Raw genomic sequence first — 13,039 nt, 5'->3', positions numbered from 1 at the left:
TGTTTTTAAATTCAGATCAGCGATGACACTAAGCAGACTTGGTTCTTGTTTTTTTTCGCTGCAGCTCTCAGTCCAGAAAGACAAAGATGGAAAACATGTGACGGTGTGAACATGTTGGACCGTGAGTGACAGAGGTGAAGAGATGTTACAGAAACATTCAGCGCCATGACTGATTATTGATCTTTCCAGTTCATGAAAGTGATGATTGGGTGATCACAGGTCAATCTGTGAAAGGTGCAGCCTTCACTTGTTACGCTCTGTGCCTCAGCCTTTCTGATCCTGGACTGGAAGATTCAATAATCACTGAATAACAATATGAAAAGACTTCAGTGAATATCTGCTGTGTTAAAGTATTTCATATATTTCTCCTAATGTGAAACAAGTAACGATAGATCTGCACTCTCTTCTCCTCTGTCGCCCCCCAAAGGAGGAGAGACCTGTAGAGTCTCTTAGCACCTTTAAGTAAAAGTTAAAAACCCAGCTCTTCATTAACACCTACGATCTTCATGATGATATTTAGGATGGTTTGTAGGCTGACTAGAACTCACTCTCAAGAACATGATTATATATTAATTGTATTTCTGATTACTTCCTGTCAGCTCCGGTGTCCGATCAGACTTACCGCTTCTTTGCACCGACTAAAGTTGTTTCTTCCTCTGATTTTTTACAGTGTAGTCTTGTTCTTCTTTTCTGCATCAGTTTTTAGTGTTTTATGATCTCGTTTATTTTCATCTTTCATTTTCTTATTTTTGTTCAATTTAAACCTCCTGTTTCCTCAGTCAGACATCATGCCCGTTCAAACTGGGGAGGCTGGAGCCCCCTCACATTTTTTATTTTTAAAATCGGAAAGGATTTTTTTATTTTGCATGATTAAAGTAAGGATGACTCAGTTTGACTTTTACTGCCTTTGATTAGAACTGTTTCAAATTTGAGAAAATAACATAGTTTCCCTCGGGATCAATAAAGTATCTAATTCTTCACATTTTTCCCAAGAAGGAACCCTGGACCCCACTCTCACTTAGCCCTCCCAACCCCCCAGAATTTTGGTTTGCATGACACCACTGGTCCATTGAATCCTTTTTTTTTTAAATGTATTCAAAGACATGTTTTCACCTTGTGCATGGATTGTGGGGGTTGGACAGATTTCAGCTGTGTTTCTGTGAAAAGTTTAGTTTTTTAGTTTATTTTGTTCAGCACACTTTCCAAAAAAGAAATCAAAATGGTGCAAGAACCAGAAAGAACGGACAGACTCACGAGTGAAAAAACAGAGAAATGGTTTATTTTAGTAAATAGTGTGAGATCTTCACTGCTGTACAACACTGGCATCTGTAGTTGGCACTCTTTAAAGGGACAATCCACCCAAAAACAGACTTTACAGCCGTCATAACAATAACCGCTGTCAGATCTGTTGGTAGGAGGATTTTCTTTGTTTTCATTTTCTCTATTTTTTTTTTTGCTCAAGAACCCCAAAAACACACATCAGCCTCTGGGACACACAGTACCAAAAAAAAAAACAGGGAAAGAAAAAATAAAAATAAAAACAGAAATAAAAACAAAAAGGCACCCGAAGCCACAACAGACAGAAGTCAGCCGAACAACTGAAAACTACACAGACATGCAACTCACATCGATTTACACCGAGCTAGAATATAGGCATGCAAAAACAACACTGCTCTGAACAGGGGCTGATCGACAGCGCGCACACACACACACACACACACACTCTCTCTCTCTCTCACACACACACATCAATGTTTTTCTGTAAAATACCAACAGCGTGTCGGCTCCTGAACAGACGACTACTCATGTCCAAATCACGGAGGCTGAGGATCCACCCAGACACAGGATTATTCCCCCCAAAGATCCACCCAGGAGTCGAGCATGAATCAGCCTGGAGCCAGGTGCATTGTGGGTAAAGCTCACCCAACTACTAGGTCTCCTGTAATTGTGACGTTTATCAATGGCCACCAGCTGATTTTAACAAGAGGGGAAAGAAAGAACAAAAAGAAACCAGGGTCAGAGGAAGAGGGCAAACTAAGTCTTCTAGATCCTGAAACATGAAAATCTGATCTCCAGTTTCGCCCTTCGGATGTTCAAATCTGAAACTGCAGAGGTCTGGAAAAGTCACGACTCATACTTTGTCTGTTGTCCTGTGACCACAACGATTTTAACAGCTTGTGACACCGAGCTCCACTAAACAGCATCGTTTCAAAATCTAGAAGACACACAAGTCACGTCAAGATCACAGAGACTTCTGATCGGTTTACCCAAATAAAATGTGATCCAGAATCAGGGCACACAGACTTAAAGATGAAGATGTGAGTTCTAGAAGGATCTACTGGCCTCGGGTTTACAGAAATCAAACCTGGTGAGACGCATACTCTGGCTCACACTTGTTCCAGAGAATTCCAGATCTGTAAACGATCAGTAATTCTTTCAATCTGATCAAATTAGTTTAAATGAATATTTCGTGGGTTTGGATATGAAAACAAATGTTTTCTTGGATTTGAGGTTGTGTATTTTTTTTAAATCAAATCTAGAACATTTTAAAGATGCAAGCTCTAGAATTCTGTATTATTTCTAAATGTTTTTCAGGTTGTCTCATCGAGCTCAGAGGAATCCGGTTCAATCTACGAAACAGATCCAAGCCCACTGTGTTTTGGGCCCATGGCTCAAACGCATTTCGTTTGGATACACGGTGTAAAAATCAAACCGATTCTAGAGCTGAGCCAGATGTGCATTAATGTGCAGATTTAATACGAGTCCTGAGTCTACCACCATGGTGAAATGCGTCTGTTCAGTCCACATCTAGAATCAGAACAGGTGGGACCAGGCGAGTGTTCCGGAATGTTCTCCTCACCTTTGATGTGTCGTTGTATTCTAGAGCTGCAAGTTCTAGAACGCTACATTCCTTCTGGGGTTTTCTTATTGATTATCTTACCCTAGAACCAAGAGGACTCAGGAGGAAGTTAACCCAGACCGCTCCAGAACCACAGTCCAGAATCGGAAGATTTGTGCAAACGGGATCGTCGCCGCATTTATTTCTCTTTAATATCAGGAGCTCACAGCTAATCTGACTGATTTGATTCTAGAGTTAAAAGAGACGTATAAAAGTTAAGATTCGAGATTTAAGGGTGACTTTGAGTATGAGCTATTTTCTGGAAACTGACTCTACTTATGAAGGCGTACTGTTCCCAGCCCGGTGAATTCAAGAATCAGCGAGAGCGGGTCCAGATTGGAGAACGCGCTCCAGAATGTTCCAGTTCTTAAAAATTTATGAGTTTGTTCAAGGATCAGGATCATAAGAAATGTGTTCAAATTGTGGGAAGAAAACTAAAGTGATTCCAGAGGAGTAATGAGTGCGATGAAGTCTAGAAGCATCATGAGTAAAATGTGCTGTAAAGGGGAGTTCCTTTAAACTGGGGTTTCTGGACTGGAAACATGTGGACTCTGTTTTCGAGGTATCTCGTCTGTGACTGTTTTATGTTTCCTATTGAAGGAGCGTGACAAATACTTATATAAATAAGTCCACTAATCCAGAAATAATAGTGATTCTAGAGCAATCTTTAATCTGATTAGATGCTAGATTCTCCAACTCTAGATGAACCAATCTCTGTAGGACATTTTTAAAACGAGACGATGAAAGTCTGGGATCCAAAATGAGGACAAAAGCTCTTTAAATCGAGTCTGTCGTTGTTATTCGAGACCCTGAAGCCATCTTCTAGAGAAAACCGTAAACGTGACTCCTCAAGGCTCTGCACCATTCCTACTGAACAAACGTTCAGACTCCAGCCTCTGCGTGTTCTGGATTAAAAACTTGTGAGGATGTTTCGACACAATATCAAACACCAGATTTTTTTTAGGACAACAATGAATGTGCTGTACGTTAAAAGTCACGGCGCAAACACCAAGGAGCCCGATGCAACAGAAGTACACACCAGGATTGTTTCTAGATCTAAAACAGTGTGGATCCAGAAAAGAGAAACCAACTTTTACCTTCTTCACACTTTTTGTAAAAGGTCTGAGTCCCTTCAGGCACATGAGATGTGGGTCAGGCAACATGGCTGTGTATGCAAACGTTATCTCTGGTAGTGATGCCGACACCTACTGTGGTGGCTGCAGCTACATTAGCTAAAAGGACAGGCGTGTGTGTGTGTGTGTGTGTGTGTGTGTGTGGGGGTGAGATGCAGGAGGGAGTGTGTTCCAGCCTCCCCTGTAAACAAAAAAGAGAGAGAGGGAGGCATGTTCGAGGAGGGTAAAAAGAGCTGAGCTTCATCTTCAGTGAATTTGAACTTTAAACCGACAAAGCCTTTCTAACAGCGACAGAATCCACGGAGCAACACGAACGAAACCAAAGAAAACGTACAAAAAGGAAACAAGGCGATCTGTGTGCCAGCTGGTATAAAACACAAACAAAAAAAAGGAGACGATGCAAAAACTTTGATATCAAAACAGAAAGAAGTGAACAGCAGCAGCGGGCAAAGATTAAAAAAATATATATTAAAAAAAAAACTTTATCTCAACTCCCAGCAGGTGACCTTCTGCTTCAGCTGAAGCCAGCGTGCAGGCTCGGTCCTTCACAAAACCCTGCAACTTTTCTGGAGCAGAAACCAGTTCTCTGACCAATCAGAGAACAGAGCTCAAGGTCGCCTCGTTCAGGAGCAGGAGCACGTTTACTGACGTGGCCGTTAGCTGATTCCTTCAACTTTTCAACTTTTTAAAAGGATTAAGACAGACGGAGACGTTCTCGTGGTCAGATGAGAAAACGGAGATCCAGTCTTCGCTTTAACACGACGGGTCCTCACGCACGATTGGACGTGTGCCGTCGCTCACGTTGCGGTGAAGACAGTCCAACAGGAAACGACGGCGTGTGCCGTCAGGGCGCACTCATTAACCTTCAGGCGTCTTTGATGAGACGTACGGGAGCCCTAAAGGGACATTTCAGGTTATTTTTCCCTGTGATAACGAGCACATTTAAGTCATTTTCTGGAGAACTCCAGAAACTAACTCGTCACGGGGAAACCAACCAATAATATAAATAAGTTAAGAAAGTGCTCGTTATCACAGGAACGCTGAGTCATAGTGAAACAAACAAAAAAAGTAAAAAAATGGAGGAATGTCCTTTTAGAGCTTCCGTAGAAATCCGTTTGGATCCGCGTTATCAACGATCTGAAACACTCGTTATCAAACGTCTTCTGGTGGCAAAAATATAAAATAAAAATCGGCTCACGTCGGTCGGACCGTCACGGTTCGACAGGAAAAGAAGAATTTAAATTCTGTCTCAAACTCATCAGCAGCTTTTTCCTTCGCTGCTCCGACTGAATGTGGGAGGCGACCATGAGCGCTACGTGTGGCGAGCAGCTTACTGGTTTCAACGCTACGAGGCCCGTCAGAACAACTGGTGCAGCCAAACAGCAAGTCCTTCTGGGTAATGTAGGAATCAACAGCGAAATAAAAAAACCCAACAACAAATGATTAAGAATGGAAAAAGAAAAAGAGTCTGTGTCCTCTGGTTTTTTTCCATTTCATCCGTCAGACTTTTAAAGAAGGCGGGGTCAAGAAGATGCTCTCTGATTGGACGAGAGTTTCTCCTGCGTGTCCATTCAAAAATGCCTTAAAGGGGGCCCCTGTAGTCCTGAAGTCCCATTCCTTCATTAACCCGGCAGACGTGGCAGACCCGTCTGGCAGACCCCCCCCCCCGTCCTCTGGAATGGTCTCAAACAGTCTGACAGGGTCTCAGGAAAGGGGGGTAGGAGGAGGGGGTCTTCAGAGCAGCTTTGACCCTGAACAGAATCATATCAGACCCTTTAGTTTGGTCCGGATTGTGTCCTCGTAGATCTCTGGACATCTCAAGCTGCAGGACTCAAGTCTTCACACTGATCCAGATTTTAAATCGGAGAGTTTTTGTTCAGATTTTTGCTAAATTTAAAGTTTGAAGTCCTGAATCCCTCGTCTTCTGGACCAAGTGTCAGGTGAAGATGTGGGGACATGACTGGTGAAGGATGGATCATGACTCAGCACACCTTTGGGGGGGGGGGGGGGGGTCTTCTGCAGACCTGTAGCTGGTCTTAACGTTTTTATTATCAGGACTTTTCTTTCTTTTCTTTTTTTTAAGGCGTATCATGAAAAAAAGAAAAAGAGTCGAGGGATGTTATCGTCTGTCTCAGGAGTCTCTGTAGATCGTAGGGAGCGTCAGGAAGTTTAAGCTGGACTTTTCTTCACTGGGCGTCGAAGGGTGGGGGGGGAGGTGGGGTTTCACTGGGTCTAGGCAGGTCTCAGTAAGTCTTTATCTGACCCCGTTTCAGGTCTTAGGAGGTCTTCACCAGGTCGTAGACGTAGATGTGAAAGTCGTCGTCGAACTTGATGAAGTAGACGGACGGCTTGGCCTCCACCTGGTGGATGACCATCCCCGACCGCTTCCCGCCGTCCTCTTTGGCGTACTCCACCTGTTTACCCACCAGACTGTCGACCACCTCGCCGGGCTCCCGCTCCGTCGTCACACTGTCGTCTTCACACACACACACACACACACACACACACACAGAGAGAGAGAGAGAGAGAGAGAGAGGTGAGCTGCAGGCTTTACCTTCTGTTTAAAGACTAACTTGGATCCTGAACCTGCTGCCAAACTGAAGCCCGGCCTATCGGGTCCATCAGAACCGGTTTCACTCACTGGAGTCGGGCATGATGCGCAGGTCTCCCTCCTTGTAGTCGTCCAGCAGCTGGTACATGTAGAGCACCGGGTCCTTCTCGTAGGTGATGTAGAACCAGGCGGTCATGATGGGCGCTCGAGCCAGCACCATCCCCCTCCACTCCTCCTTCGGCCCGTCCTCCGTCTCGAACATGTGCTCCACCGCTTTCCCGATCATCGTCTCCGCCAGCATGGAGTCGCTCACGCGGGCCGGAGCTGGACCAATCACACAGGGGGAGTTAATGTGACATCATCAGACGAGTTAGCAAATCACTTCTCTTGTCGTTACAGGATTCAACAATTAAGATAGCAGAAATCCATCTGGCATCGTTTACTTCTGTCTGCGTGGTCGTGAGCGGTGACACCCCCCCCCCCCCACCTCGGCTCGATGAGCACTTACCCACTCGGTCAGGGAGGACCTCCAGCCCCACCACCCGCTCATCGCTGTACAGCTCCAGGCCGTAGATGCAGTCGAAGCCGTCGTATTTGATCAGGTATAGCGAGGGGTTGACGGGAACCTGATCCAGGACCGTCCCCTTCCACTGAGACGACTTACCTGAAGAGGAGACAGAAACACATCCAGTCGATCAAACGTCTAAAACACTGAGCCAAATATAAAAATATAGAAAGATAATCAATAACAACAACCAAAGAACATCTGTCGACTTACTGCCCTCCTTCCAGATGTGCTGGATCCTGCAGCCCACGATGTTTCTCCTGGGCTGAGCCAGAGCCTTACTGGGACCAACACTGGTTTTCTGTTTCCTGCAGGAACAACGACAGAAAGAGAGAAGATGACGAGGAGTCAATGATTAAAAAGGAGGAAGAGTGAGAAAGAAACAGACAATGAGCTTCGTGCTGTGAAGCTTCTTTATAAACAAATAATTAAATAAGATGATCAAACAAAGAGAAGAGACACAGAATGTAACTCTGCCCCCTAGTGTTTAAAATGGGCACTGCAGTCTAAATTCCAGAGAGCTGTCTCCCCCCTCCTCTCACACAGGTCAGCATGTGGTGGACGCTGTAGCTTCAGTGTTTAGCCAGCTCTGCATGTGGTGGACACTGTAGCTTCAGTGTTTAGCCAGCTCTGCATGTGGTGGACACTGTAGCTTCAGTGTTTAGCCAGCTCTGCATGTAGAGACACTGTAGCTTCAGTGTTTAGCCAGCTCTGCATGTGGTGGAGACTGTAGCTTCAGTGTTTAGCCAGCTCTGCATGTTGGTGGACACTGTAGCTTCAGTGTTTAGCCAGCTCTGCATGTGGTGGAGACTGTAGCTTCAGTGTTTAGCCAGCTCTGCATGTAGAGACACTGTAGCTTCAGTGTTTAGCCAGCTCTGCATGTGGTGGAGACTGTAGCTTCAGTGTTTAGCCAGCTCTGCATGTAGAGACACTGTAGCTTCAGTGTTTAGCCAGCTCTGCATGGGTCTGTAAAGCTTTCTGCGTTCTAACCTCTCTCCATGTTTCAAAAGCATCTCCAACATTGATCCTAGTTTGATGAAGAGAGTAATGTGATTCACCCCGAGGTCTCTGGGGCAGTCTAAACGCTGGGTTTGCTCGCTCATCAGACTTACTTGTGTGTGTTCTTCTTCTTCATCATGTTTGCAGAAACTCCAGAATGTCCTGAAACACAAAAACATTTGGTGTTAATTAAATCAGGAGGTGGTGCGTTCAAGGACCGTCCGACATCAAAGCTCCGAGGGTCCAAACGCAAACAGGAAGCAAAACAACGTGAAATGTACACCCACCTCTGACAGTTGGATATCTAAATATATGTTTTAGTGATGTGTTCAGGGACTTACCCCCATCTGCTCGGGGCCGCGGGGCTGCTGGGCTCTTGAATGGGGTCTTCATTCATCCACCTGTGTGCGGCAGCCAGCCAGGCCGCCGGTCGGGGCTAAATGCTGGGAGTCTGTGTGTGACACCAGGTGGGGGGGTTGGGGGGAGTGGGTGAGGATGGAGGGAGGGGGGCAGGGGGGGAGGAGGAGGGTAGGGAAAGGAGGGAGGAGGAGGTGGGAAGAGAGAAGGAGCACCAGGAGTTAGGCCGGGCTCCGTGCAGGCTGCATACAGGTCGGGGGCAGACTAACGCCTGGAGCCGACGTCACAGCTGATTGACTCGATGAGGACACGGTGCGTTCAGCCTGGAGGGGACAAGAGGGACGCACGTGAACATGAGACATGACATCACTCAGGACGGCGGGCCAGAAATCAAAAAATCTTAAAGACGGGAAATCATATTTTTTTAAACCGTTAAATCTGCTAAAATTCAGCCGGTCGGACGGAGACACTCGATGCACCGTGTCGCAGTCACAGTATTTAAACATCCACAAACAACAACAACAACAACAACAACAAAGTCCCCTTGTCGTCTCTTCAGAGTAAAATAAACTGACGGCGCCTTCAAAGACACAAACGCCTCGCTGGGTCATTTTGACCTTTACAAAGGAATCCACATTTAACAGAGCGAGGGCGACTAACCAGATTACTGCTGAACAAAGAGGTTCGACCCCCCCGATCATGAGCACAGGTCACTGGGTCAAAGGTCAAAGGTCAAAAATCAGCAGAAGACTCAGTGGTGAAGAACTCGTGGGTTCAGAACACGATCTGAAGGAAACAGCAGATATGATGAAAGATTCTCCAATCGAGCGCTCGGAAAAGAGAGACGCCAGGCGCCGCGCTTTCTGCTGAACGCTCGTGTTCAACGTGCTCCGTTCTGATCACCGTTCTTGTTTACATCCTGGTTATAGAGCGAGGCGAGTTAAACTCTGGCACGCCGTCTGGAGGTCGTGCGTCTGATTGTAAGAGACATTTGAATCTTCTGAGAGACGAACAAAGAACTTGAGAAATCTCTCCTCCGTTTGCCGATCTTTCGTTTCTTCAAAGCGTTGCTACTTTTTCATCCTTTTAAAAAAACACTTATCTAGAAGTATCTAGAAGTCTTTATGTCGAAGATTCTGACAATCACCAAACAAATCGAGTCATCGAGCCGTCGGGGAAGAGGAAGTGAAATCCAGCGGCGGCGGCGGCAGCAGCAGAGGAGGAGGAGAGAGAACGACAGATAAGCAGAGAAATGTTCGAACAAGGTCACGCTCAGCACTGCTGGGAAAAAGTGCAAGAATGATATTATGATTCCACTCTGAAGCACGCTGCTGTTGTTCTGCAGATAACGGCTTCACGCCGATCAGATCGGCGATAAACGGGGGGGGGGGGCTTGTTCTTCTTCTTGGATCTGCAGGCTGCACAAACTGCAACAGAAACCACGGAACCACAGACTCCTGACACACATGCAGCGCTGCAGTAACTGGAGCCGACAGCAGCAGCAGAGGCTGTGATCAGACCGGGATCAGACCGGGGGACTGAGGAGACCCCGGGGGGGCCCGAGGGGGGGCGGCGGGGGAGATTAAAGCCAGAGAGAGAGAGAGAGAGAGAGAGAGAGAGAGAGAGCTGACGTGGGGCAGATTAAAGCTCCGGACTGCAAAAAAAATAAAAAAAAATAAAAAGTGATGGAGGGATGAAACTGCTTTCAGCATCAACAGACGAGGAGCGTCGGTGACACGGCGTTCAGCTCAGCTCCACGTTTGAATGTCTCCTCGCCTGATCAGTCACACGGCAGACGGCAGCGCTGTGCGGCGAAATCACCGACCATGAAGGAAAGCGGAGACGGTCTGCACTCACTGGTTTAGAAGTTTCTCGTTCCAGCTCCTCGCCGAACTTGACCCTCGGAGGGAGACGCTTTGAAGACGTTTAAATCCTGACCGAGCCGAGCGACGTCGTCCGTCCAGATAAACGCCGACATGTTGGAGCTCAACGTTCGGAACAATCACAGGTCGAAAGCGTGAACGGACTCGAGGCCGCTGTGTGAAGAGACAAACACGACGAAGCAGCCGGAGCAAGTCGGGGTTAAGCGTCCTGCTCGAGGACACGTCGGAGCTGGGGATCGAACCCTCGACCGACTCATCCAGCTCTACGATCCTCCGGGGCTCGAGAGGCGCTCTGTCGAGAAATCGTCAATAAAATAGATTAAAAAATTTTTTTTATAGAAGTGCCTCGTCTCGCAGACTGTGGGCGGAGCCTCCAAAACCGCCTCCCGTCTCTGGTTCAAAACAAATCCAGCGTCCTCCGTCTCTCCGTCCACGACTTCTGCGTCGTTTTTTTTAATATGTCTTACAGCACAAGACGCCACGCCCCTCTCAGTCTCCAGCTGAACGTGAACAGCCAGGTCAACCCTGCTAAAATAAATCTCCATGTTGTCATGGCAACCTTTCATTGACACACCTGTGAATGATAACGGAAAGGTGGCGTGAAAAAAAAAACAACCATCTCTTTCTTTCTTTTTTTGACTTCAGACTGAACGCCTTAAACACTTTATACCGCGATAACTTCGTACTTTCACGATGCGTCGACTGCAATAACGATACATCGCCCCAAAATGACGTCATAGGTCGGCGCTCAGGTGTTCAGCCTCCATTCAACATCAACATCAACAACAACGACTCATTTAGTCCAGATGTGACCTCACCTGGGTTTACCTGTCAGCTTCATCTGCATTAGTGTTAGCATTTCCTCCACACGCGCGCACGCGCACACGCACACACACACTTTAAAAACAATCAGCTCGCATCAACATCCCAGCATGCATTGTGCTGTGAGTGAGGAGCTGCTTATTTTGGCTCATGATGAAGATGAACATCCAGAGGTCACAGTTTACCCTCCTTTATATACCTGACGAACACACACACACACACACATGTACACACACAGACACACACACACCTACACACCTCACCTGATAGCAGTAGAATGCAGATTTAAAAACGTGCACTGATAATTAGTCCCCCCCCCCCCCCCCCCAACAGACGGCAGCCATATTGCGCCAGTATTTACAAAAACCCGCATCGGTGCAAAAAAAAAAAAAAAAAAAGGCGCAAGCGAACAAAGGGAGAGGGAGGTCTGTGAGGGAAAAACACTGGCGCTGTGCGGGCTGCTTTGCGGTAAAACGTGAAAGTGGACAAACGGGACGTTAAACCGGCTCGTGAGGGGGGCGCGAGGCCGCAGATTCTTACCGATGCAGCAATCAGTGTCGCCGCATAATCCCGATCAGACCGTCGTCGCTCCAAATTGATCCGCTCTGCCTCCGTTTGGTTCTACCGCTGCGTCAAGCTAGCTGCGCTAAGATAGAGGGCGACCGGAAGTTATGTGGTGCAGTTTTCAAAATAAAACAAATGGTTTTTGATGCAACGTCAATGAGATAAATAGAATATTTACTTCCAAACAATGAAGGACCACCAAACGCGTTTATCATTAAGATATAAATAAAACAACAATTTGAAAGAGGACATATGAAATGCATTTAAAGACACACACACCAAAACAGAGCGTTCTGAGAGAGCTGGTTTCTACAGGGTCACAAACCTCCTCTGGTTCTTGATTCATGATATATTTGGACCAAATCACAGCACAGATGTTTCATTCAGCTCACCGGGGGACTGTTTGAAAGATGAAAAAGGAATACAACATGTCCACTTTAATTGTGTTTTCACATTCCCAAACATTTGTAACTGTATGGCTATATATGTTTTAAGCATACCAGATTTTGAACAGCTATAAAAAACCAAACTTTACTGATGCCTCTTTCAATACCAGGGCAGCAAATGATCTATTTGATGACTAGTTGCAGGTTTGCCGTGAAACTAGCTTTTCTGGCTGATGTTAATTCCTTATTTAGAATATTTTATCACCAGTAGGACTACTGCTTACACACGTTTAAGAGGTTTAATGTTTCAAAACAGATATTTAAATTTATATAAAAGTACCAAATACATTTGTTATGACACCAGAATATTACACTTTAGCAAATTAAACCTTTATTGATCCTGTGAATACAGGACAGCAAATAATAACACACTAAAGCAGCTCATGATTAAATAAGGGATTTCAGTAGAGAGTGAAATAAAGTGGAAAGTTCATCCTCTGTAACCAGAGTTTATCAAGCAGCTGAATGTGGCAGGTTATGAAGAATGTAACGCCTCTTTTAGTCCTCATCCTGGGTATTCCTGCACCCTGAATCAAGAGGTCTTACTCAGACCTAAAGGGGTGCAGAGGGTCAGCGGTCTGTCGGGTAATCTTGCTGCCTTATTTAACAATTGTCCATTTTGTTCTTATTTTGTAAAGAAAATGCTTCTCCCTATAGGTCAACTCACTTTCAATAAAACTCTTGTAAAATAATTTCAGCATAGTGCAGCCAACAATATGATTCAAATTAATTAATTTAAAGTTTATTAATGTGGACAAAAAAATTACATTGGACAGACCAGATGCAATGATGCAATAATATTAATACATGGTTTGATAAC

At 45.7% G+C, this 13,039-nt stretch overlaps 1 protein-coding gene across 1 annotated transcript; it reads right to left on the bottom strand.

The window, feature by feature from the left end:
* Positions 1 to 1,257: 1,257 nt before the first annotated feature.
* spinb (spindlin b) lies at positions 1,258 to 11,913 on the bottom strand. The gene is made up of 7 exons (XM_079370434.1): positions 11,750 to 11,913; positions 8,489 to 8,598; positions 8,261 to 8,309; positions 7,362 to 7,456; positions 7,092 to 7,247; positions 6,674 to 6,907; positions 1,258 to 6,508 (listed from the first exon to the last, which is right to left on the bottom strand). The coding sequence occupies exons 2-7, from the start codon at positions 8,538 to 8,540 to the stop codon at positions 6,309 to 6,311; spliced, it is 786 nt and encodes a 261-aa protein (XP_079226560.1). The 5' UTR covers positions 8,541 to 8,598; positions 11,750 to 11,913; the 3' UTR covers positions 1,258 to 6,308.
* Positions 11,914 to 13,039: the final 1,126 nt, after the last annotated feature.

Source organism: Symphodus melops (assembly GCF_947650265.1).
Source record: "Symphodus melops genome assembly, chromosome: 1".
NCBI classification, from domain to species: domain Eukaryota; kingdom Metazoa; phylum Chordata; class Actinopteri; order Labriformes; family Labridae; genus Symphodus; species Symphodus melops.
This window is presented reverse-complemented; position numbering and strand designations above follow the sequence as displayed.